This window comes from Rhinolophus sinicus, linkage group LG06 (genome assembly GCF_036562045.2).
Source record: "Rhinolophus sinicus isolate RSC01 linkage group LG06, ASM3656204v1, whole genome shotgun sequence".
NCBI classification, from domain to species: Eukaryota; Metazoa; Chordata; class Mammalia; order Chiroptera; family Rhinolophidae; genus Rhinolophus; species Rhinolophus sinicus.
Window position 1 is genome coordinate 42,151,290 of NC_133756.1, and position 27,812 is coordinate 42,179,101.

A 27,812-nucleotide genomic window follows, 5' to 3' on the forward strand; every position below is an offset into this window, starting at 1 on the left:
ACATTGTGACCAAATCCAAGTTTTCTATCATTCTAGGCTGATCTCCATTTCTAATTTATAACTATAATAGCTGATCTAATAGGAACCACACATTTATGAAAACACAATATAAATACACATTTTTCATTTATAAAAACTTTTCCAGGAAAACTCAAGAACCCAAATCCCATATATACTCAAAGTACATTTGTGACCCTAATTTGCCATCATTAAATTGAGCTTTGTTTTAACTAAAAAAAAAAAAAAAAAAAAATCACTACCCTTCATAAGAATCACCCAGAAAAACCATACAGTTAATAATGGCAACACACAAAAAAAGTAATTTCCAATACAATTGTTGAAAGGGCCTCAGCTGTTATTTAGCTCTGAAGAATAGAGCCTAACAGCTTTCTGACACTTAGTTACTCTCACAGGAAAATGAATATGGACTTTGTACTTATTTGGTAACAAACTACAACTTCTCTGAGGAGAGATTAACAACTTTTCTATAAAAGGGAAAAACATACCAATCTCAACTACCATATGACTAAAATGAGATGATTGTGGAATGTTGTTAGTGTCCTTTTCCCAATTCAGGGGAGTTTCTAAACTCACAAGATACGCCTCCAGTTTTGAGCAGTTCAAATTTTAAACAACGTATTTTTAAACAGGCAAAAAACCTTAAATTACCATTAATGGAGAAAGGACTTCACACATACAGAAAGGTGGAAAATGTAAACATACCCTCCAGTGACTGGAGTGGAAGGGATCAGTATACAGCTGATTCTTGAACAACGAGGGTTTGAACTGTGTCAGTGTCCACTTGAATAATGTGGATTTTCTTTCAATACAGTAACTGTATTTTATCTTCTTTATGATTTTCTTGATAACATTTTCTTTTCTCCACCTTACATTATTCTAAGAATACAGTAGATAATACATATAACATACAAGATATGTGTTAATCCAGTATTTATATTATTGATAAGGCCTCCAGTCAAAAACAGGCTACTTACTAGTAGTTAAGTTCTTGAGGAGTCTATCCTATTATTATTACTCCAGTTCAGGCCATCATCGCCCCATTAAACAAGTGTAATAGCTTAATTAGCATTCCAAGCTATTCTTTATCTGCTCACAAATATATGTCTTAATAAGCATAGCCCTGATTCTGACTTTTCAGAAGCAGAATTAAAAAAAAAAAAAAAAAAAAAAAGACACAATGACTTTCCCTATCTTAAATTCCTAGAAAACTTCCTCAAAGCCCAATTCAATGACCTATCAGAATTAATTGCTCTCTCTCTCTCTAGCTCCCATAACGGTTCATTCTTCTGTCACAGAATTTACAATGTAGAGTTTTATCTGTCTATATTCCTACTTGATTACAGGCTCCTTGAAAGGACAGTGCAATTTATTTTTATTCTTAGTATAGTGCCTTCAAATTGGCGAACTAAACAGAATTCTGCTCACAGAACCTTTTCAGTTGAATTCCATATTTTTTAAACTCCTCACTTTTAAGCAACTTACTTACAGGTGCCTGCGTGTGATTTCAGGCAAAACTTTAAGTTTCTTTAGGCATTTATCCTCGCCAGCTGAGCAATTCAGAAATTTTATAAGCACAACTGTTTGGTTATCCAAAGCATTAATAAAAATATTAAAATGGACAAGGACAAAAATAGCCTTTTTAGATACATCTCTAAGTTTGACACTGATTCCTCTGTAACACTATTTAACAAAGGTTGTTTTATACCTATTAATGTAATGTTCTTAATGCTGATGAGCTACCTACCCTATATTTCTCTATCTCACCTCAAAGGATTGAGAATGATTTCCAAACCTACTATTTAAAAAAAAAATAAATAAGACTTTATATCCTTTCTACTCTTCTGGCATACTCTGAGTCACCACAAATTAACAAAGGCTATCAACACCTCCAGTTCCTTTATCATTTAAATGTCATTTAAAACCTGTGGCATTAGCCAAGTAGAAGAAAATGGATTCTTGGAATCCTATCAAGTGGTGTAGCAACCTGGGTGGGGTTTACAGAATTTGATCAAGCAATGGAGTTAAAAAGCAGTTACAAAATATTTACGAAAGGACGAAAGGCCATAATCCTGAATTCAGAAGAAACCAAAGGGCACTGTCTTGGAGTTCCACTGGGATGATTATTACAGGGGAGATTTTTGTAAAGGTTCAAAGTGTCCATCTGTGGCATGAGAAAAACCACCTGGACAAAAACCAAGGCCAATGTCAGGCTAATAATCAGCCTGTCAAGAGATGGTAACTGATCTGTGGTCATAAACTGTAACAGAAATTTCAACTTGCTTCAGACAACAAAATGCTTCCCATAAACTGTCCAAACTACAAAATAATTAGAAATACTGAAATTAAGTATAGCAAACCCATGATATTAATATTTCTATTTTAAGTTTAAAACTATGTACTTTTTCTTGTAGTTCTTGTAATATTTAAGAGAAGTTTAACATAGAATCCGACAGCCTTCTGATTCTAAATTTAAGATCGTTAACTAACTTCAGACATATGACTTTAAAGGTATGAGTATTTGGTTTGGTTAATAAGCAGTATTGGAATGTTTAAGAGAACCTGTGACTCACTATATTTACAAGTTTCATTTATTAAATTTAAAAGAGTTTTAAGTATTTGGGAAAGTCCAGCTTGTTGAAAGTTCACATTTACTCCATAAGGCATATGAAGTGCTAAAAAATAAGATCTGGTATATTCAATGTATAAATATAAGGAATATAAGTTAAGAGCAGTAGGAGTACTAATAGCTAATACTCACAATGCATTTTGCTACTGACCAACACTGTTCCAAGTACTACATGGTGTCAACTCATTCGTTGAACAAATCACTGAGCATCCACCATGAACTAGGCACCATTCCAGGCTCTGAGAACTAAATTAGTGAACAAAACGTAATTTCAACCATCATGGGTCTTATAATTGAATAAGAAGAAACAATAAATACCAGGTATGATAATTACTACAAAGAAAAATAAACCCAGGAAAGTGAAGGAAAGAGGTACTACTACTTTAGATGGCGTAGTAAGGGTCACACCAGTGAGCACCATTCACACAGAAATCTATGTAAACGATGCCCCTTGGAAACTCCCTCACCAGGGAAAACCTCTCTAGATCAGGTGACATTTCAACCTGAGAAGTGAAGGAGCAAGCCATGCAAGTATATGAGAAGAGTATTACAGAAAACAAGTACAGAAGCCATTTTACCAGGGAAGGGCATTTTAAGGAAGATTTAATCTGTTCAACTAGAATTACTAAAATATATTAATCGAAGTGTCATTCCCCACCGCCACGCAGAAAAATAAAATTATTCTTAGTTTATATTAAACTTCCTAAATTTATTAATAAAGTTGAACTTAAAGACAAGTTTTTAAATTTATTTTAATTACTCATCAACATTTTACAAAAAATTATAAATGGTCTTCTCTACAGCCAAAAGTACTCACAGACACAAGAAACAATGAAGCTTCGTTGTCCTAATTCATTAGAGCTAATTCATTGCTCTAAGTAATTAGAACTAATTTTATTTAATGAAACTAGATGCTCTTTATCACATAGCACATATCATGGAATAAAATTTCCTCTTTAAACAGGGCAGTCTGCCTTCCAGTATGAAAATCATTCTCCTAGATCTAAGAGAAAATAGGATTTGAGTAGTTCTCATTATTTAATGTTATCTGCCCAATCATTGGGCCTCTTTCTTCCTTACTGATCTTGCTTTGAATTTAGCTAAAACTAGCCCTTTCTGTTGTCCTTAAGTGGTTTTTGAAAACTTTAACTCATTCAGAGCTCTAGCCTGCTCACATTCTCATTGATGTGACTTTTTTGTATTAACCATTATTTATGTAGGTATTCTTGGTATGTTTTCTTTTGAAACTTATTAGAAATGACTTATGTGGAAGACATAATTTTCTTAAATGACTCATACATTTTTCTTCCCTCAAGGGAAATGTTTTGTAATTTTAATAACAGGTTTTATGCTTAAGGGCCTCCTATCAATATTGACTATGTATACTACCTGTGGTCATTACCAATCTTATTTCTGAACTTTCTGAAACCAGCTTTTTATGAATTCCTATCTACTATGACTCCAGGATGACACAGTCGCTATCTTTTGATTCCTACAATTTCCATTTCTATTTGGGAAGCAAGGAACAGTTTTGGAAAAGCATGAATTTTGGAGTCAGATATTTGTCACTAGCAGTGTTAACAAACATCTCTGAGCCTCCATTTCCACATCAATAAAATAACAAATAGCATTTACTAAGCACCTATTTTATATTTTATATCAAGTACCTCATAAACCTGATATACAAGTAGGAAGTACTATATCATTTATAATGAGGAAACCAAAGCCTTAGAGATAAGCAATTTGCTTAAAGTTATAGAGCTCATAAATGCTAGAGCCAGGATTTATTAAATCTAGGTCTGATTCCACAGCAATATTCTTTTTTACTACACCACAAAGCAACGACTATAAAATGAGTCTGCTTGCCCAAAAGAGATGTTCAGTAATCGTTACCGTATCTTACTATGTATACTGCATTTTTTTGCCCAAATTTGTGAGGGAAAAATAAGGATGCACATTATACATGGGTAGTACTAATTCAATATCCACATAAATATTTTAAATTCTTTTATTCATGCTTAACGATTTAAAAGTGTAACTCGAGAAATCAATTATGATACCCATATGCAAAATAATACTGGAAAACGATAACTGGTTTTGTTGAACTTGCAATGACAAAGAGTTCTCGGCCTTCTATGATGCATAAATATCATATATTTGTTACTGGAACATAAACTTTCTTGTACCTTGTATCTGTTCTTGTGTTTTGCAATTATTTGCTACATATAATTTTTTGTACCATAATGTTATAAAAGAAATGCTCAAATTCCTTTATAATACAAAAAACAAGTACCTAAAGGTAAACAAATAAAAATTTAAATTAAAAAATTAAAACAGAAGATTTTTCCCCCTGACAGTTTGGGCCCAAAACGTGGGTGTGCATTACATACAGCAAAATACGGTAACTGCATGTCCCTCACTGCTCATCCTTGTTGGTCATAATCAATTTCACACCAGGAAGTCTCTTCAACTTTTAGATTAAACTGCCAGCAAAGCATTTATCAAAAGCTCTGATAATCTTTATTATTAATATATTGTTTAGCCTGTTAATTAAAACCAAAAGCTGTTATCACATCATGCCAAACATATTCTTCAGTTTTTACGTAAAAAGAGCCTTACATACAAACATAAACACGCAGGTTTAGAGAGACACAAAGTCAGGAAACTGAACTACCTAATTCAACATATTGTGCTATTTAACCTCAAAATTCTTAAAACATACTATGTGGAGAAAAAGTTTTTTAAAAAAAGTCATTCTTTGAGTTATTCAGATCAAGGCAACAGAAATACAGTAGTTTTCCAGAAACCAAGCAACCACCAAACAGAGCAGACCTCTATAGTTGTCAGTCTCATCATGCAACTATAAATAGTAAGTTTCTCTTAATTATCTTCTCATTTCCTTTTCATACAGTAGACTGTGCGTAGCCAATTGGTGAATGAAAGAATGTCTCCTAGGCCTAAACACTACCATTCCTATCACCTTAAGCTTACCAATTAGGTAAATTGATCTGAGTTGACAGAAATAAAGAGCTAGAATAACAATATATTTTTTTCAGTTTCTTGTATGTAAAAAAGGTTTCTGGATTAAGGTTTATAAATAAGTTTTTACTACTAAGCTGGAGCATGGTATATATTGAAGGACTTCTAAATGTACCCGCTGAGTTTTTGTAAAAACCCTGTAATAGGACAAAGATGAAAATGACTTAAAATAGGCAAAAGAAAAATTTTTGCACTGATGGAAATTTTCTAAAACTGGACTCTGGGGATGGTTGCACAATACTGTCAATTTATTAAAAATCATTAAATTATACACTTAAAAAGAATGACTCAGAAATCCTCCCCCCAAAATCTGTAATTAATAAGGTGACCACAGTGCTCCTTCCTTATATTAATACCTTGAAACTAACAACAGCACTTAGATCTACTGCTCTGAAAATCTGCATGTCTTACTTGAATTGCCCCCCAAAGTGTATTTTAGTGCATTGGGGCCTCCAGGTACTGAACTACATTGTGGTCCTCTTTAATAAATGCATAACATTACCAATGTGAGAAATTTTATCTGAGACACTAACCAGTAAGAAGTGCCTTACTATAATTACACGCAAAAATAAAGTGTAACGAGAACAAAGAGTTTGGATAAGTAACATCTTGATGAATAAACTTAAGAGATTTCTATTTTTAAAGACCAAAGTATTGGCCACCCAGCCGAGACTGGGAGATACAGCAGATCTACCTAATACACAGAATCAGAGAGGCAGCCAAAACCAGGAAACAAAGAAATGCATCCCAAATGACAGAACAAGAGAAAATTCCAGAAAAAGAACAAAATGGAGGCAAGCAACCTATCAGATACAGAGTTCAAAACAATGGTTACTTAGTGAGAACTTTAACAAAGAGATAGCAAGAATAAAAAAGGACACAGAAACAATAAAAAAGAATTGGTCCGAAGTGAGGAACTGAGGAATACAATAACTGAAATGAACAACGCACTAGATGGAATCACCAGCAGACTAGATGAAGCAGAGGATCAAATCAGTTATCTGGAAGACAAGGTAGCAGAAAACACCCAATTGGAACAGCACAAATAAAATAAATAAATAAATGAGGATAGTCTAAAAGACCTCTGGGACAGCATCAAGCATAACAACGTTCGCTGATAGGCGTACCGGGAGAAAAGAGAAAGCAAGGGATTGAGAACCTATTTGAAAAAAATAAAGACTGAAAACTTTCCTAACCTGGCAAAAGAAACAGACATACATGTCCAGAAAACGCAGTTCCAAAGAAGCCAAAGGTTAAATACAAAGAGAATACTAAAAGCATCAAGAGAAAGGCAATGAATAACTTGTAAGGGCGTTCCCATAGGACTGTCAGCTTATTTCTCAACAGAAACTTTGCAGGCTAGAAGGGATTGGCACAAAATAGTCAATGTGATGAAAAGCAAGGACCTACAAACCAATGGTACTCCACCCAGCAAGGCTATCATTTAAAATCGAAGGACTGATAATTAGCTTCCCAGAAAAGAAAAAGCTAAAGGAGTTCATCACCACCCAACCAGTATTACAAGGAATATTACAGGGACTTCTTTAAGATGTAAAACACAGACCAAAAATATGAATAATAAAATAGCAATAGCCACATATCTATCAACAATTACTTTCAATGTAAATGTATTAAATGTTCCATTCAAAAGACATAGGAGGGCTGAATGGATAAGAAAACAAACCCTTACATATGCTGCCTACAAAGACACATACTGACTCAAATTAAACAGATGGAAAAAGATATTTCATGAAAAGGGAGGAAAAAAAAAAAAAAAGCTGGGGTAGCAATACTTACTCCAGACAAAAGACACTTTAAAACAAAGGCTATAAACAAGAGACTCCCACTCCGGGTATTTATCTGAAGAAACCCAAATGCTACTTTGAGGGGGTGTGTGTATCCATATGTTCACTGCAGCATTGTTTACAATGGCCAAGATGTGGAGGCAGCCTGGGTGTCCCTCAACGGAAGAATGGATAAAGAGGAGGTGGTACATGTATACAATGGACTATTGCTCAGCCATGGAAGGGAATGGGTTCTTGCCATGAGTGGTGGCATGGATGGACCTGGGGGGTGTTGTGCTGAGTAGTGTCAGACAGAGAAACACAGATGCAATGTGATTTCACTTATATGTGGAATCTAAAGAACAAAATAAAATAGAAACAAACTCATAGATACAGAAAACTTTCTGATGTGTGCCAGATGGGAGGGCCTTTGGAGTGGGGGTGGGAGGTGAAAAAGGGGGAGGGATTAAGAAGTACAAATTGGTAGTTAGTCATGGAGATGTTATGTAAAGCATAGGGAATATAGTCAATAATATGGTAATAACATGTATAGTGCCAGGTGGGTTCTAGACTAGTCAGGGGGATCAGTTCTTAAAATATATAAATGTCTAAACACTATGCCGTACACCTGAAATTAATAAAAAATTATACTGAAATGTTGACTGTAATTGAAAAATTAAAGGGGGGGAAAAACGTAAAGGAAAGTAAGAGGTCTAAATCTCCAGGTATAAAACAAGTCATGGGGATGTAATGTACAGCCTGGGGAATACAGTCAATAATATCGTGATAGTGTGGTTTATATGATACAAGACCCAGTCTTGTATCATATAAAACCCAGTATTATATTATAAGACCCGGTCTTATATTAAGATTGGGTCTTATATTAATTTTTGCTCCAAAAGACACATTACAGCTGATGGTCCGGCTAGGTCTTATTTTCAGGGAAACACAGTACTTCCAATCCTGGCTGTTTTCCTGTCTGAAACACAAGATTTTAGCAAAAACAATCCTGAATATAAGATCTGAAAAATGTAAATGTCATTGTAAAATGTGACACAAAAAATTCATTAGAATTCAATATATACTATGATACTGGAACAAAAAGGAAAAACACATACAACACACATAAATGGTCCTGATACCACCTCAAACTCCAAAAGCAGATTGCTTAGGTTCATATCTGAAATCCATAATTTAGCACGTGTCACACTGAGCAAGATAGGATACCTCTCTGCTTCAGCTTGCTCATTTGCATTATGAAGGTAACAGTAACCATCCTTCCAAGCCTGTTGTGAGGACTAAATGATAATGAATATAGTATTTATATGTATCTAGCACCCCGAAAGCTTTCAGTAAATATTGATTTGTTACTTTTATAATAGTTTTAAAAATTATCTAGAGCAGCCCTTCACAATCTTCAATATACCTTCAAACTGCCAGGGAATCTAGTTAAAACGAGATTCTGTTATTTAGAAGGATCTGGGTGCCTGAAATTTGCATTTCTAACAAATTCCTGGGCTGGTGCCAAATTTTAGCTTTTGAGTGACAAGAGTGGTTCACACACTTTATTAGCACACATCAGAATCACTGGGAGGGCTTTCTGGATTCCACGCAGGGTATGAGAGAATTTGCATTTGTGATAAGTTCCCAAATGATGTTACACTGCTATCCCCAGGACCATATTTTGAGAACTGCACAAAGATTCTCAGCTAGGAAGTACATCAGAATCATTTGTGAGGTGTGTATTTTTTTAAAGGTAGGTGTCCTGACTGTACCCTAATATTGGTTCTCAAAGTGTGGTCTCTTCACCTACTAAATCTGAAACTCTAGGGGTAGGGCCCAGCCATCCATGATTTTTTTTAAAACAACAAATATTCCAGATGATTCTGATGCATGCTCAAGTTTGAGACCCACTGCTTTATAGTTACAAGTGAATCATTATTTCCTTGGTGAAATTTTGCTAATTATAGAAAGAATCGAATCTACCTATATATGTAGCTTAGGTCAAACTGGAAAATGTCCTGACTCATTAGCCAAGTAAGGACAGCATTTATTCAAATTTAGTGGTAATTCTATATCCGTTATGTATGTTAATTAGTGTCTCCTTCATTCTTCATGAGATAATGTTCTACTATGTTACCCCAAACATTTAAAATCTCCAGGCCAAGAAAACACCAAAAAACTTTTTTTAGAAATAAGACTAAAACTTTGCATAATGTTGAATTTCCACAAAAGCTCAGCAAATAAAAGACCAGTAGACTCTGAAATGCAGGTATGTGTTAATCTTAAATTATTCAACAAAATAGCTAATTTCAACAGCTATAGGCCATTTATAATATTCTGGACCTAATAATTAATGACAGTAACAAAGATCTATTTGTAAAGAAAATTAAGTGTATCTTCCAGGCTAACAATGGGACTTATCTGAAAGAAAAATTATGTGCATCAACATAGTAATAAATCTTTCACTATGCCTTTCTTTAAAATTAAGAAAGTGAAATGGAGGGGTAGAAAAGGGAGAATTTCTGATAAAAGATAGTTGCACTTACACTTGAAGCCAGCCTCAAATACTAACTATCTAATAAACTCTTAGCTGATTCTCAATTTTTTGGTAGCCTACAATTTGATTTTATAATCTGCATACCAGTACTGTTCATAAGTATCTTAAAAGTAAAATGGCTTAAACATAAACTGGGACTTTTTTCTTGGGGGCAAAGGCACTCACAACATTCTTTGAAATAATAAAGGATACAGGAGGGCGTCTGCCATAAGAATTAGAATGGGAATCACTGCTGAAAAGGAATTCAAAGAATGAATAGAAAGCTGCCAAGTCATAGAATAAAGTCCAAAAAGCTGTTAGCTTGGTCAGGAATGCTGTACTAAAGTATCCAAAACAAAATTTTTAGGTGGAAAAACAAAATAAAATAAAAGCTGAGGTGCTGTTGTAGGTCACCAATGACAGCAATGAAAAGTATCCTATTTGCCCAACTAACATTAAAACAGAAACAGGGTCTACCAATCGGAAAACAAAGAAGGCTTTTTTTTCTCTGATATCCCCTTCTAGGGAGTTCTGGAAAACTCTGAATGCCATGAGAAAAATGTCTAAGTCAAAGTGCTGAGATCTCCAGGTATGAATTAGATTGAACTCTAGGATTTCTCAGGTTACTCCTACCAAAACAGGATAAAGATGCAATAACGTTTATAACGAAAATTAAAGTTCAAAAGCAGACAAAATTATTCTACAGTACTAGACATCAAAATGATGGTTTCCCACGGAGGGGTGGTGGTTAATGACCAGAACAAGACAAAACCCTAGTTTCTGGGGTTCTGACAATGTTCTGCTGCTTCTTACTAATGATTACACAGCTGTGTTCACATTGTGAAAATTCACTGAACTGTAAACTTATGGGAACTTTCTGAATTAATCATATTTACATTTTTGTATTAAAAAAAAGCAGGGAGGGAGGAAAAAGAGGAAATTTCTCCCTCGGGAAATGAAATATATTACTGCAAAAACATTAAAATTTTATATTTAATGGAGACAGGATTAAGAATTACAGGTTTGAGGGGGAATAGTTAACATAGAGAAGTATTACAAAGTTCCTCAAAGGCTATCAGTAGATAAATCTCACAAATACACACATATTTTTCAGGAGAAAAACATCTTGGCAACTCCTCCTATAATACAGCTAAGCCAATTAAAGCATTATTTCACTTTATGAAATACATAAATCTTCATTCTAATAGGGAAGTGTATATGAACTGCAGGATCTGTTTTCCTTAAACTTCTGACCAATTTAAAAAAACAAACAAACAAAAAAAACTAGTAAGTGCCAAAATACAATTAGCAACTGCTATTTCCTGGACCACTTTAGTGCCATTTTGCAAATCGAACTCATCCATTATGAGGTAGAAGAATTCCAATAGAAATAAAAGACAAATTATGTTCCAATCCCTTTAAGTCTCATCCTAAATGAAGGAAAAAAATATCATCACATCAAGTTTTTCATCAGCAATTCTCTATGTGATCCCTAAACACAGGAGACACATCTTTTCAAATATTTATTAAGGTTCACGAAGTTAATCTGGTTTTATTTCCTAGCATTAATGTAATCAATCACACATTAATCTGTAAACAGCAGAAAATATTAAAGTCACTATTTAATAAAATATAAGCTTCGAAGCCATCAGTTTTAAAATGTAAATAAATATGAATATCTCACTTTTTAAAAATGACTAAGATCTTGAATAATTATTTCATAAAGGAAAAAAACCATCCTTCCTAAACAAAAAGAACTTTCAATATTAGAAATGCTTTCCTTGGCATGCCCCCCAGTAATGTCCACCCGGAATTTCTTAGATTATTCACTATTAAATTTCAGTAAATGCACTACACTGTCATGCTGTTCTTAACAGTTGAAGAAGGTATTGTGATTCTGTAACATGAGTACTAGAACTACCAATTAGCACTTTTTCATTAAACATATTAGAGGCATATGTCAAGTTGTATATTATTTTAATAAAGGAACCTTAAGCACACACCCTAAACTGTTGATCTTATAAGTTTATTTCTCTAATTCTACAAAATCTACCAAAGTAGTTTTTCTCTTTACAGCTTCTAGTACTGTACTATTAGTTTCCTATTTTGTCATTCAAGAATGGAGAAGTTGCTTCATTTAATCCTACTAAATTCTGGGGTATGAGAAAAGAGTATTTCAAATTTTAGATGACAAGAAATTTAAAACACTGTTTTGTACAGAATGAGCTTTATTATCGTCAATTTAGAAAATACTCTTAAAAATCAATCAGAAAACAAACACCACAATAAAGAGACCAGGGCAAACAACATTAAACATGTCAAAGAATCATCTAGAAAACAATATTAATCTTTTAAAAGTTTAGGATAAAAATAAATATCAAATGTAAATTAAAAATGAAACATAAAACAATGGGAAAATAAAGGATTATTTAATAAATAGAGCTAAGACAATTACCAATTTGGAGGAAAACATTTAGATTCTCACTTCACACCAATGCCAGATGAGGTAAAAACTTAATTTATTTAAATCTAACTTCGAAAAATTAAAGAAACAGTATTAAGTATTAAATCAGTATGTTTATTTATTACATTTCTGGAGAAGGGAATTTAAGATCAGTAGTACAAAATTAGGTCAAAAAATCTGTTTACATTAATTTTTAAATTGTTTATTTTAAAACTTCACAAAAGAAATACATCTATTAAGCATAATGTTTCACTTCAGTAGTATTCATAGTGGTATAATATGACTTACACCTCATTAAGTTTTTAGAAATAATATTTAATGTTGAGATATAGAGCAACAGTCACTCCAACGGGAATATAAATTGATACTTTTGATAAATATTGTGACAATGTGTGTTTTAAGAGCCTTTAAATTGTACCTCAAAATAATTTCTGGCAATATAGTAGACGATAATACTATATACAGAAAACATCTTATGTATAAATGTTTTTCACACTGTTATTTATATATGCAAAAAGTTAGAATAGCGGAATGATACATGTCTACACATGGAACATCATACAACCATTTATACAATAATGGTTATGAAGACTCATTGTGAGAATGGGGAAAATGTTACCTAACATAAGGTTAAAAAGCAGGACTTGAAATTAATGTTTTATCTGCAAGTCTATAAAAGACATATACTTAAAATAGTGAACAAAATATATCAGAATGTTAATATAGTTCTATTAATTCCTAAGATTTAAAATCCTCAAGTCAGCCACTGAAATCATTAAAACACAAACACACACACTTTAATCACAACTTAAATCAAGTACTATCTACCATCACTCTATCACTGAAGGAGCCTGAGGTTTAAATTAACATTAAGAAACTAAGAAGGCAGGCAAAGCAACAACAAAAAATCAACTACCATATAAAACTGTCAATACGAAACTGAGTCTCACTTCAGGATACTCAGTATGTAAGGATGGAGACTCAACATCGGGATTCAAAACTGTAGAACTGAATCATACAGACAGGACATTTACTAATTCTAATTATCTGCTTTGAATATTCGCCAATCAACAAATGTTCTATACTCTGTAGACAATTGGTTAATTATTACTAACATCAAATATTAAATGCAAGACAGCCTTATTTGGGAGATAATCCCATCAAATATTAAATAAGGAAATAAAGGCAATACAATGAAACAAAGGAAATTCCATAAACAGCACCATTTTTATTTGTTATTGTCAGGTAAGTTCTGTAAGTGAATTTTCTAGAAAATTGAAACACATTTTTAAAAACTTTGAAAAACGTTTACTTTTATAACAATCTGTTTAAAAAACACCAACTTCTTAGTTCCTTAAACACAGTACATAGAATAAAAGTTTATGATTAAGGTCATCATTGTGACACATCATGTACTATACACTTCTCTACAGAATTGTGATCCCCTCAGAAGTAATGATTATAAGACTGTACATATCTACTTAGTAGCCTTATAATACTATAAAGTTCCATAGTTCCATCTTCTTTTTAATAGCACTTCTTCCTTTTCCCTTGAAATAAATATTTCAGCTGTCAGTGTGCCTAATTCCAATGGTCAACCCTATGGATTATGATCTGTGGGCTAAAAAAATGAGATAACCAATGCTGTTAGGGCTGCAAAATTTAAAGTTATTTTACTCCAATTGGTAATTTCTGAATAAAGACCATAGAATTACTGTACTTGGTTAGTTCTTTTGAAGGCTCAGGATCCCTGCTGTTTCAAGTAGCTGACATCCACTAGCACTCAAAAAGTTGTTGAATTACTAATTTAGAAATATAATGGACTTCCAAAAATAATAAAATAACTGAATACATAGTTTCATATTCTTCTCAGGGAAAGTTACTCAACTCATTTGTCTCTGACAAGACAAAAATTACCTACATAAAAGAGAAAGAACAGCTAAAAAAAAAAAAAAAAAAAACAAGAAGAGATGAGGACAAGTTCAAATAAAATGGCAAAGTTCATATTCCATGGTTTTACAAGTCAAGATTTATGATTTTGGGAAATATTTACTGATAGTGTTTTTTAAAACATAATTACAGGGTTATCACAGTATTAACTACAGATACTTACACCACAGTGTCTACCATATCTACATTAAATACTACTTTAAAAATCAAAGTCTTCCAGCAAATATTCTTTATAGTTAAATCCAGACTTAATCTTCATATGAATTTAGACAAATTTTTTTGAAAAGCACCTGCAACGTACGTTCATGGAAATTTCTGGTCAAGCAATTTACTATCATCTCTTGGACACTGATTCAAGAAGAGGTAAGAAATAAATGTATATTCTTGATGTAATTAATATGTAACATAGGTATTACAATGTACAGTTTACAGTTATAGGTCTATGGAAATTAGCGTTATGTCAGACCTTAAAAAAAAATCCAAGTGAGGACAAATCGATATACTATCACTGTTATTTTCTCTGATGACTAAAGCTTATTAGCGCTCATACATCACTTCTATGACAGGAATAATTGAGAAAAGAAAAATAAAATTTCTTGGTTAAGTTTTCCTAAGCAAATTCAAATCATGTAAGACACATTTCTCCTCTTCGAGTTTTCTTAGTATATTTCTAACCAGTGATTTAGATAATTTAGTCTGTACATCTTTTACAGACTAGTAATTCCCAAGATCCGCTACCAGTAACAGTTTATAAAACAAAGTTGTAAGAGTTAAGGAACATATATTATAGCAAAGGCCCAATTAACAAGCAAAATTTTGTAGCTAGCTTTGCAAAGACCATTATAGAACTGTGACATTTGAATCCACTGTCATTTTTACAATTTCCTACTTCTAAAAACGATTAAAATGCACTCAATAAGTGTTATTTAACAAGAGGGCTATACCTAAGTATAATTTCAATTAAATATCAACTTCAGTTGCTGACTTTTTATGACAGGTGATATCAAGCAATTTTGAGGGAGGACCAAAAACTGTCTAAAAAAAACTATTCAAGAGGAAAATAAATGCTTCAAATACTGATTCCAAATTCTGGTCAACTCACATTGCCCTCCAACCAACTACCTATTTTTGGCTGCCTATGGCTCTGTCAACCTTCTACCATTCTTTCTTTTCTCTGCAACTTCAATTCCATTTCAGCATCAACCTATAGACTCGCATGTCTCCTCTTCCCCTGTCCCACATCACACTTCTCAACTACAAGTTTTATTCCTCAACATTCCTACTTTAACTATTACAATAGAAAACCACATTGCCCAAGAAGAGTGGACATTGTTTTTTTTTATGTGACAGGTCTGGTAAATAATATTGCTAGTACGTTTGGGAGGAAACATACAAAAATAACAATCACAAAATGCTGCTTAGCAACTTTTGAGTATATGTATGTTTATATTAACTACTGATATATCAACCACCCTCCAGTTGAGCTCACTACATTGCACGGTTGAACTATTATTTTAATTGAGCTGCTAACTTTTAAAACTTCTGAAAAACTCCTTACTCATATTTGGGTTACAGTTTGAATATGTAGGTATTACAAAATATAAACATGAATATTAGGGTAAATATATAACACAAATTAAACATAAAAACATAAAACAAGTTATATTAGTTCTTTAAATCCTATTTTACATGAACTTTATTTTTGTACAAAGACACCAGCATACTAAGTTTCTAGTGCAAGAATAATAATGCTATCATTCAAGACATTTTCACAAAACTGTACCACTCCAAAGTCTGTATGAACAAAAAATTTACGTTTTTTTTAAAGCAAGAATGCATGAATTAAGACAATAGGCATACATTACTAAATAAAAATTGAACTGAGTAGGAAAAATTTTACTGATTGCTAATGTCGTGACATTGGATCTTAAAACAACATCTCACCAATTCTTTCCCTTCGTTAAAAAAAAACACAAATACATGGAATACATCTGAAAAATACACAGACAGCTACCACTAAAAGTGGTCAGAGATTTAAGACTGAGGAAGAAAACTTGGTAGAGTGTAACGGAAACCTTTACTCTATATACTTTTCTGTATTAAGCATAGAGGCAAACAACACTTTGATGGTTTTTAAAAAAGTATGAATGGATTACTTGAGTTATCTGATTAATTTTATAATTAACTCCCCACTAAGAATACTAAATAAATCCAAAGAATTATCAAGAATATTAAAGTCTACAGTAAATTCATTAGACATTAGAGTTGGAGAAAAATTAATTTGATGTCAAACTCATTGAAGAAAAATTGAACTCAAACTGATACCAAAGTTTAAGAGAAGCTTGCTTTTAATTAAAAATTTTGACTTAAAACATTCCACTATTTCCTTAAATATATAACCTAAAACAACTATGCCTGAACATCAAAGATGGCAACCTGTATCAAAATCTTATCGGTAATTATGAGTTAATAGGCATGTATAAAGATTAAAAGAACAATTTTATTCTAACATCAGGTACTATCAGAGACATAAGGGGTCCCTCCAAATACTGTCAAAAGTTATTGTAAATACAAAGTAAGTTAGAGTGTTGAGCAAATTATCAATGACCAAATAAATGGGAGTAAGTGATGCCCAGAGGGAAGAAATGGAAGGCACTGTTTTAAGCGTCTGAGAATGGCCAGTGGAGAAAGGTACCGCAGCAGAAACAAGCGACAGAATGGTTAATAGGCTTGGAATTCTTTAGAAAATGGCAACAAGGGGAAAAACTGACAAGAACGTTTGAAAGTAAGAGCAACGGTATCCAATGGAATCCTCACGTCTGCGCGAGCACGGCTCCAGACTTCCAATGAGTTGGGACAGGGGTAGAACTACTACTGCGCGGGGGAGAAGGTGCCCGGGCTGAGGGATGCAGACTGCAGGTGGCCGAGCGCCCGCAGGGGGGTGGGGAGGAAGACCGTGTCGCCTCAATGGGGTCAATATATTCCCTTCAAGACTAGAGGAAGCTGACACAGCACGTCTCTCGGCACCAAGAGGCACTCGCCCCGGCCCCTCCCTAACAACTTGCCTGGTAGAAAGAGTTGCGAGTCCCAGGCCTCGGAACCCAAGGCTCCGCCATCCAGGACAACTGCTCTGCCAACAAGGTCCCGCGAGAATCGAGAGATCTCGCGACACAAACCCACTAGCATCTCGCGAGTTTCCCCTAGAACCAACATGGCGGTATAGAAAAATCAGTAGTTCGGTACTTAAAAAGTGCTTCATTAACGGACTGAAGAACGTGTAAAATCGAGAAAAAGCAGGACGTCTCTTCCTCCTTACATTTCTTATCCTATTTCCCCTAGTAGAAAAGAAAAGTGGCAAACTATTCTAAAACCCTGATGACCACGGTTATACTACACAGATATACGGCAGCATCCCTCAGCCTGAGCCAGCCTCCCTGTCACGTGGAAGCAGACTATCAGCGTGCCCGTCACGTGGGCTACGCTACTGGGCGAGCGCGTGCCCGTCGCCCTCCCAAGAGCCCTCCCCGCCCCCCTTTCGCCCGCGCACACGTGCGCGCGCACCCCCGCCCCACGTGGGGGCTTCGCCGTTGCCGCCGCCGCCTCCAGTCCACCCCCCTCTCAGCGGTCCGGTGCAAATCCGGGTCCCAGAGCCGATCGTACCCCGGGTTCCCTCCTCCTCTTCCATTCTTCCTCTCCTGAGTCCGGCCCTTACCACGTGCCCTGAGCGCGTGCTCACCTTTCTTGCGGGGCCGATCGCCGCGGGCCACTAGAGGAGGTGCCGCCGCCGTGGCCGCTCTCCACCCCCGCCACAGCACTTGCTCGGGTGGCCGCCGCCGCCGCAGGAAGCTCGACAGCGGCGCCGCGGCGTTTCCAGGTGGGTCCCCGCCTCCCGCTCCTGCCACTTCCCGCAGCACCAGCGGCTCCTTCCGGTCCCCTCCTTTCTCGTCTCTGGGTCGGGCGGGCGGCGGCGGCGGCGGCGGCTGCAGGCGCGCTCACTACACCGCCTGCTGGTAACCGCGGCCGGTGCAGTGCCAATGGGCCGGGGGCCCCCGAGGTCTGCTCCCGCGGTCCGCCTCCGCCCGCGGGCGAGGGTTGGCCTTCGGAGAGCAGGACCCGGTCCATCCCGTGCGATAGTTTAACTTGGCCCTGCCCAGGGAGGAAAGGCGCCCCAGTAGCTCCGCTGTTGGAAATCCGCTTCTTCCTGCCCTTTGTGGGTTCTTGACAGATTTGCACACTCTAGCCGCTTTAGTAGTCTCAGGCTAGGAAAATATCAGTATATATATATGCTCCTGCCTACCTTATCTCCAACCGCTCAGCCCCCTCGTTCACTCCTCTGGCTTTCCGCCTGTTCCTACAACACGCAGGCTCAATCCACTTCAGGACTTTGCGCTTGCTGTTGTTCCTTCTGTCTGGAACACTTCCTCCAGATTTCTTTTAACTCATCGATGTTCAATGCGTATTTCAAGTTCCTTCTCAAAGGTTAACATCTGAGACTTCCCAGACCACTATCCACAAGAGCAGATAGTGGATCCGCTGTTTGCACCACTGTTCTTAACTCTCTACCAGCTTATATTTCTTTGTGACAGCTATTGCCTCCTGACTATATATGTCGGTCACCTGCCACCAAGAAAGTGAGATCCTTAGAGGCAAGGACTTTTAACTTTTGCTCATTTCTATATCCCGACACCTGTGTTTGGCACAAAGCAGTGTACAATAAATAATCTTAAAGCATATCAATGAGTTATATTGAACAGGCAGCAAAATAAAGCCCAACACATACTGATGGAGATTAAGTACTTACCTTGGGTTGATAGTTCCATTGACAACCTCACCATTTATGAGCTGTGAAAAAGCTGAGCTAAATCTCCTTCCCTGTCTATAGTTTGAAGATTATATTCCCAAAATATAAAATCCAATGGTAGAAGCCATTTTAACCGAAGCTCTTATGCAATTATCAAGTACTGCTTCATTGCTTTTCTATTGCTTGGCTTTGGAATTTTTTTTCAGGCAGTATATGTGTGTGTGTGTGTGTGTGTGTGTGTGTGTGCACGCACGCGAGCCTCTTTATTTTGCTAAACAAGTTATTAAATAGTTGAAATGGCTTTTTGTTGAGAGGTCAACCCAAAATATCTTCAAGACAAAGGGTGACAGGTATATTTTTATATTAACACATCAATAGGCCTTTATTGAACCTGATTGGTTCCAGGCCCTATACTAGGACTAGAGACACAAAAATAAGCAAAACAAGATTCCTCTACCTTGTTCTATATGCTTATAGAGCCAAGTTCTATTTATAATAACCATAACAACTTCTTGAGTCCTATGTGCCAGGCAATATGCTATGTACTTTTTATGCTTTATCCTATTTTAGGCTTGCAACTATCCTGAGATACCGTGTTTTGCTATGTATAATGCGCACCTTTTGCCCAAATTTGTGAGGGAAAAATAAGGATGCACATTATACATGGGTAGTACTAATTCTGTATCTATATAAATGTTTTTCTTTTATTTATGCTTATGAATTAAAAGTGTAATAATAAATAAGTGCTAAAATTCCTTTATAATACAAAAAACAAGTACTTAAATGTAAACAAATAAAAATTTGAATTAAAAATTAAGATTTTTTTCCCCAAAAAGTTTGGGCCAAAAACGTGGGTGCGCATTATACACAGCAAAATACAGTAGATACTATTAGTGGTGGGCACTAATATACTAAATGTACTTTTCAGATCCCCTTCAGGAATGAAGGACTTATTACCCCATCAGCCACGAGTATTGCCCACAGACAGCCATCAGCTGTTAACCCCCTTCTGGCATTGTCCAATGTCACACCCCCTCCAAGGAGGCCACATCCAATGACTGATCAACGCAGGACTACTAATAGGAATCGTTGGAAGGCCCAGCCCTTGGGACAGTTCTGATGGAACATTCCATCTCCAGAACAACCTGCGGCAGCTGAGGTATATCATTAAGACTGCATCATGGCTCGTTTTCACCCTCTGCCTGATTCTTCTTCCCTTCCTTCTCACAAGTGATGGTCCCAAAAGCATTCCCTAATAAATCTGCATACTAATCATGTAAGAGTCTGCTTCCTGGGGAACCCAATCTGTCACACTATTCACATTTTTCTGATGAGAAAATAGGCATAAAGAGGTTACGTAATTTGCCCAAGTTTGAACTGTGGAAGGTTCTATATAGTGATAAATGAAGTATTGTGGGAACAGAAGAGGGCTTGGGAAAGGTTTTTTACAAGGGTTGGCATTTGAGTTACAGCATGATTTTATAAGGCAGAGAAAAAAGACCATTCTCAGCTCTCATGAATGAGAGTTTGGAAATATGAGAGGTGAAGTGCTTGTAGCTCCAAGTGGCTGGATCCTGTGGTCTTTGGAGCAAGCCCTAAAGTGGTGAGGGGAAAGGCTCAGTTCATGGATGGTAAAGAAGGTAGCCAAAAAGAGAAAACTCTAGGTTGGGTTAGCTCCTACTGTGTTTCTCCGAAAATAAGACCTAGCCAGACCATCAGCTCTAATGCGTCTTTTGGAGCAAAAATTAATATATGACCTGGTATATTATATTAATTATGTAAAAATAAGACTGGGTCTTACATTAAGTTTTGCTCCAAAAGACGCATTAGAGCTGATGGTCTGGCTAGGTCTTATTTTCAGGGAAACACAGTAGCTGAGTAAAAGGGGAGAAGAGACCCTCAGATCTTGTTATCCAAGAGAGGGAAAAGAGCTTCCTTGCCCGTGGCATAAGGAGCCACTGCCAACTTCACTGACAAAGACCACTCTCTAATTATGAAATAGCCCTATATGGTCTTTTTTAAAAATATTTTAAAATTTTTTTCGACTATACTTGACATACTAAGTATTAGTTTCAGGTGTACAACACAGTGATTAGACATTTATATAATTTACAAAGCGATCACCCTGATAAATCCAGTACCCTGTCTTATTTTCATCTAGGATCACAGAATATTGAAGAAGAAAGAGACTTCAAGATCATCTAATTCAGGGGGTTGTACAGTATTTTCTGAAGCATTGGCATTCCTTCCATAAACACAATCTTATACCAGAATCCAATACTTAACCCAAATAAAAGATGACCAGGGAATGGGCAACCACTGACGTCTCCCTCAGTCCCTTACCATGGCACATAAGGCACTGCCTCAGAACCTGCTTACAAAATCACTGATGTAGTTCATTCATTTATTCTTTTGATAAATATGCCAGGAGGTGTACCAGGTGCTAGAGATACAGTAGTAAACAAAGCAAGCATAGACCCCACTCTTACACAGCATGTAGTCGAGGGAGGGAGGCTGACATTCAAGAATAATTGCACAAATACTGTACATAAATGCAAACTGATAGGTAACATGAATGAAAAGTACTAGTTAATTATGAGAATATGTCCATATGCCCAAAAGTACATGTCTAAGGTTTTTAGATAGAAGGGAAAAGGGAGGCGTTCCTGAGTAAATAGCATTCAGGCTGAATGAGACTTGAAGTATGACTGTATATTTAGGACTTAGTCCGGCAAAGGTTGGGGAAAACATTCCACAGAGAAAGAGTTGATGCAAAGCCCCCTCCCTACAAGGATGGAACTTAATACTACTTACTTCCTACTAATACTAATACTACTACCAGAAGTTACCACTTTTTCTATGGGTATATATATCATAGCTGATGTGAAATATGTATCCTAATTTCTCCTATTTTCCATGTTATTAAATATTCTTTTAAAACCCCAAGAGATGGTTATATAATTTACTTAACCATTTTTCTATTTGGGGGTATTTGGGCTGTTTCACTTACATGCTATTATAAATAATTGGTTTGGTGAATGTCCTTGTTTCTAAATATGTGTCCAGTTATTTGGAGGTGAATCTCCAAGATTTGGGTAGCTGATTGAATTTTTGGGTAAAAGAATCTAGGGTTCCTGGCATGGGCAACCAGGAGACGGAGGTGTCATTGATGAGTGTATGTCTGGGATGTAGGCTCCAGGTCTAAGCTGGAGGTACAGATTTGTGAGTCTTCAACATACAAGTAGTAAGTAACTGGAACTCTCGGTTTAGATCAGGTTATCCAGGGAGAACACAAGGAGTGAAAAAGAGCTGAAAAGACAAAACCCCAAGGAACTAAAATTTGGAGGCAAGGAAATAAAAGTGACAACTAGAGGAGAAACAAGGGCCCAGAACAGTAAAAGAAAAACTAGAATTGTACCCCAAAAACCAGGGAGGAGAAAATTTGAAAGAGGAAGTCATCAACATTAATTTATTAGACCAATTTATCAGATAACTGTTTTGAGCCACACATTGTTAAGCACTAGAGGTGAACAAGACAAATCCTTTTGCTGCTTACTGTCTAGTGGGAAAGATGTACACCACTGAAAAGGCCAATATATTTGTCATATTTTAAAAATTTATACCTTGCTTATTTCTAAAATACGTGTGGCTTACAAAAAAATGTTTAATAGTTAAAATAGAATTTTAAATAATTAAAATGAAAAAATTCAGGCAAAAAAATAGGAAGAAAAATAATGCACAGAAATACATGTTCTAAGATCCTGAATACTTGCTTAAAGCTTTTTGGCAGATGTTGTAACAAGGAAAAAACAAGATCACTTATGACAGTCTCAGTATCCATAGGGTAACAAACCAGTTACTCAGAGGAGGCATGACTATTCCTAGTAGTAAGACCAAAGATAAATTTCTCCCATGAATTCTCAACATAAGATCATGTAACATGATGAATAGTGTCCTCAACAGTATCCTTATAGTAAATCCAACAATTTTATGGAACTCTTTGTTTATTGTAACATTTCTCAATCTAGACTGAAGGCAATTCTCTAGGCTTGGAAGAGGTGAAAAGTATAGTCAAGTAAGAAACTCTTAAAACTCTAATTCACTGCAAGGAAAGATTTAGGAATATTTGAAATATTTAGAATTAGAATATTTGCAATATTTAGAATTGGAATATTTGAAATATTTAGAACTGGGATAGGCAAGATGGATTCTACTTTTAATGAGAGGAACTACAGTCACATGGCAAAAAGTGTGGCTACCGAGATGTGAACAATTAAGGCCATTAATGCAATCAATCTACCATCTTGCTTTGGCCAGTGCAGTATTAGTAGATACGACACATGCAGACTTGAAAAGAATTTGCTCCTCTGCCATGACCAAGAGAATATGCTTATACTTCCTCAATTTTAGCAAAAGAGCAATAAGTTTATCTACTGCAGCCAGGTGACAAGCAAGTTTTGAAAGAGCTGGTGTGGTAGTATGCTATCCTAACGAACTGACATATTTTGTTTGTTATATGTATTATATGCTATATTCTTACAGTACAGTTAAGTAAGCTAGAGAAAAGAAAATGTTATTAAGAAAATCTTAAGTAAAATATATTTACAGTATCTATTGAAAAAAAAGTATATAAGTGGACCCACACAGTTCTAACCCATGTTGCTCAAGGGTCAACTGCATAAGTAGACTGATTCCAGAGTCCAAACACTAATTACCTTCATGTTATAAATCGATGTACCCTTAACATATGTAGGCTCTCACTATTCCTTGACTGCAGTTTTCCTATTTCTCAGCTTAAGCATTTTCAATAAAATCATCCTCAGAGAAACCATATCTTTTATTCCACACTTATCCACACATACTCCAACCTCTAGCTGAGAGTCTATGGGACTGCTACCACTTTACTTACTATATTGTTGTTATTTTGATGATTAAAATGTAAAAAAAAAATTATATAATCTCTTAGCACTATTCTTTATCATATATCTCAATGACAAATGCTATTAATGAATATGACTAATACCATAATCTGTTTCAAAAGAATTCATTGGGAGATAATACCATGGTGAATAAGAATACTGGGGAGTTACATTGATTTGAGTTGGAGTCCCATAACTGCCACTTATTTGCTGTATAACTTAGGCCAAGCCACATTACCTAAGCCATAGGGTATACTGAGGACTAAATGTAATTAAGCACTTTAGTACAGTGGCTGAAATAGCACAAATATTCAATAAATGGCAAGCACTTTAAAAACAAACCTTTTTTGATTATCTCCTAAATGTCAGGCATTACACTAAACTCATGATTTAGAAACAGGTAAGTAATACCACTCAATCCTTAAAGAGGATTATAGTATAATTATGAAGAAGAAAACTAAAAAGTACATATATTTTTTAAAAATTCAAATAGACGTGGGAGCGGCCAAGTGGCTCAAGTGGTTGGAGCACTGTGCTTCTAACACTGAGGTCGCCAGTTCGATTCCCACATGGACCAGTGAGCTGCACCCTCTACAGTTAGATTAAGAACAACAGCTCAACATGGAGCTGAGCTGCTGTGAGTGGCCACCGTGAGCTGTCGTGAGTGGCCGACATGGGACTTACTGAAGCTGGGCTGCTATGAGCAGCCACCGTAAGCTGTCGTGAGTGGCTGGCGTGGGACTGGCTCAGCTGGGTAGAGAGCAATGCTCATAATACCAACATGGGCCAGTGAGCTGTGTCCTCCAAAACTAGACAGAACAACGCCTTGACTCAGAGTTGGGGGGGACGGAAGGGAAGAGGGGGTAGGGTTGGGGGGGAAGGGAAGGGAGGGGAGGGAGAAAATTCAAATAGACTTAATGGCTCATCATTTCATTAAACATCAAAACTTTACTACTGAATAACTTATTTTGCATACTTCTGATTAAAAAATTTTATACCATTCACTATTAATATCTATCAAATAAATTCAACATCCAATTTGTACATTTTAAAATCATTTTTATTGAACTAATTTTAACACTATTTTAGCTGGTGGCAGCTGCCCCCAATTAAAACAAAGCCATCATGAATGCTATTCAACATACTCAAAGTAAGTTAGTTTTGTTCCGTACTTGAAATATAGTTAAAATTTTGACATCACATAATCAAGCAAATAGCAGTGCATACTATATTAATCAAAGACTTTTGCATTTCATTAAAAAAATCATTTTGCAAGTGGCTTCAGCTTTATCAACAATCTCAGTGACACATTCCATATTTCATGCTCTCAAAATAAAAAGTGCCCTAAAACTAAGTTTTTTACTAACATTAATGCATACTATCCAGGGTTATAGGAATTGAAGTTTAATATTTTACAGTATAAGAGGCAATAAGTTACTGATATTTGCTGACACAAATTTCACTCAAACTAAATACATCCTTGATACATTCAAAAGACATTTTATAAATATTAATATGCTAGTTTATATGCTGCAGTGCAAAAGAAGTGACACCCTAACGTTTCCTGAGCTTTACGAAATTACCATTTTTCTGACTACAACTCTAGATTTAAAATAGGCTCTTTATTATATGAAGCCATGTCAAAACTATACAATTAAATAAGGTTTTTGGAGAACTGAAAAGATTGGTCAGAGTTATGATGGTTTTGGGTAATGAAAAAGTTTTCAGAACAAAAGTATTTACAAAACTACAAAGGATACTATGGATTTGCATGTAGTATAAAGATCAAAGATAACCTACTGATTACCAAATGATCACAATTATCGCTCTCTTTCAAAATTATTACACTGAAAAACTATGGTAAGTTAAAGCATTAAATATACCATCCTGTAGTATATTATACATTTTTAACAGTTTTCCATAATGCCCAGTAAGAAGGAATAAAATATTAAAAATCGAGAAAATAAACATGCTTTTAGGAATGTTTCTACATGTGTATATGAGAGGGGAAGTGAAATTTCTCATTACAACACTATATTCTCAAAATTACAAAGACCGAGTCTCTACTTCAATTTTTTCTTCTGCTTGTAGTATATCTGAGTCAACATGAACAACTGGAGGTCGCAGGATAACTTCAGGCCCTCCACCATATATAGACTGTAGAAAATTCCATGTTTCTTCAGAAATTTGACCAGAATCTGCTCCTAAAATTAAGTATATATAGAAAGAATATTTACCAATGTACAAATTCATATTGTGAAAGCTTCCATAATGTAGCCCCCAGCATGAATCGTCTAGGGATAATTGAGAACTTTTGAAACATGAATTTTCAAACTACCAACCCATAATGTTATGAGCTGCAATTTTATGGTCTTAAAAAGTTAGGGATCCTTTTTCCTAGCTCCTATCAACAATCTCAAAACCCTCACTCAAAAAGTAAACACTGGCAGCTTTTCCACTATTTGTCCTACTTCATGTAAGAATTACATCACTGAGCTGGGTAAAAAGTGGCACAGATGGCTAATAATGGTATATTGCTAACAGTGACAAATTACTAACAAGTAAAGGCTTAAGTGTTAGCCAGACTTACCTTGCCTAAGCATCACATTGCCACATTTAGTGACTGCGATTTTAGTGTTATCAATAGGACCGGGAGGATCTAAGTTAAAAGGAAAAACCAGTGATCAAAATGCATACTTTTCAAATAAACACACCAGAGAATTGCATGTTTCTGTGCCTGAAATAACTAAAGGATGTACTATATAATAAGTTTTATTTTTTAGATTGTTATAGTCAATTCTTAACTGTCCTCTGAGCTTCTTCCTTCTTGGTTCTTAGATTCCCCAAAATAGAATCAGGAAAGAAAGCAAAAAAGGCTCTCACTACCATCTAAAATCTAACAGAAATGATATAAGTATTCATTTGAGGATTACAGGTTAAAATGCACTTTTAATACTATGAAAGAACAATTTCTTTGTAATTTAAAAAGAAATCATGCAATTTTCGATTTGTTTTTGTCATTAAACTACAAATTAAAAGCATTATAAAATGAAATATTAAAATGCATCTTTTTTTAAGGGGAAAAAACCCTTATTTGTTTTCCCCTGCATACAAAAGTACAGTGCATGTTCATTATCAAAAGTTACAAAAAAAGGTACAAAGAAGAAAAAAATACTGTAATCCTGCTACAAAAAGACAGGTGAACTGTTTTAGTATCTTTGTGGTCTTTTTGCCTTTGCATATGCTGCCTATTTTTTTTTTAACACAAAAGGTTCAAACTATGCATACTATATTGCAATCTTTTTTGTATATCAAGAATATCTTATTTTTAAATTACTAAAGGCTGTCACAAAAATTATTTGTAAAGTCCATACAGTATCCCATTGTAATAGGTAAACCATAATTTAACCAATATTATTTATTGTTAAGTGGGTTTTTTTAAACTCTTCAATATTAAGGCTGCAGATTAATTTTGTTCCTTTATTCCTGCTATAAATATGTTGTAATTTATGAAATAGGTTTTAAAATATTAAAAGTTTCCACAAGCAGAATACAAATTAGAATGTAAGATGCCTGTCAGCAGGAATCTTTTTGTCTCTTGTTCACTGGTGTAATCCCAAGTACACACAGATATTCAAAAATGATTCTCAAGAAAATCTGCATAGAATT

At 35.3% G+C, this 27,812-nt stretch overlaps 2 protein-coding genes and 1 long non-coding RNA gene across 9 annotated transcripts in view; 1 reads left to right on the forward strand and 2 right to left on the reverse strand.

Annotated features, from left to right (window-relative positions):
* ZZZ3 (zinc finger ZZ-type containing 3) overlaps positions 1–18,650 on the reverse strand; it is a 95,404-nt gene extending 76,754 nt beyond the window's left edge. The window contains exon 1 of one of the 5 annotated variants that reach the window (XM_074334971.1): positions 18,160–18,650. In XM_074334971.1, the coding sequence (XP_074191072.1) occupies positions 18,160–18,545 (386 nt within the window). In that variant the 5' untranslated portion in view covers positions 18,546–18,650. Of the gene's footprint in view, positions 1–17,488; positions 17,768–18,159 lie in introns of those variants that run through there. The other 4 variants (XM_019743340.2, XM_074334969.1, XM_074334970.1 and 1 more) reach the window with 4 other exon arrangements.
* LOC141572122 (uncharacterized) lies at positions 18,159–23,822 on the forward strand. Of its 2 annotated transcripts, XR_012497288.1 has the most exons (3): positions 18,159–18,297; positions 20,153–20,383; positions 21,386–23,822. It is a non-coding gene; the product is annotated as an uncharacterized LOC141572122 (long non-coding RNA). The 2 variants fall into 2 exon arrangements; XR_012497287.1 differs by lacking the exon at positions 21,386–23,822 and having other exon boundaries at positions 20,153–20,499.
* Positions 23,823–25,181: 1,359 nt separating this feature from the next.
* USP33 (ubiquitin specific peptidase 33) overlaps positions 25,182–27,812 on the reverse strand; it is a 46,179-nt gene continuing 43,548 nt past the window's right edge. For both annotated transcript variants that reach the window (XM_019743351.2, XM_019743350.2), the window contains exons 23-24: positions 26,734–26,802; positions 25,182–26,347 (exon numbers count right to left, since the gene is read on the reverse strand). In XM_019743351.2, the coding sequence (XP_019598910.1) occupies positions 26,190–26,347; positions 26,734–26,802 (227 nt within the window). In that variant the 3' untranslated portion in view covers positions 25,182–26,189. The remainder of the gene's footprint in view (positions 26,348–26,733; positions 26,803–27,812) is intronic.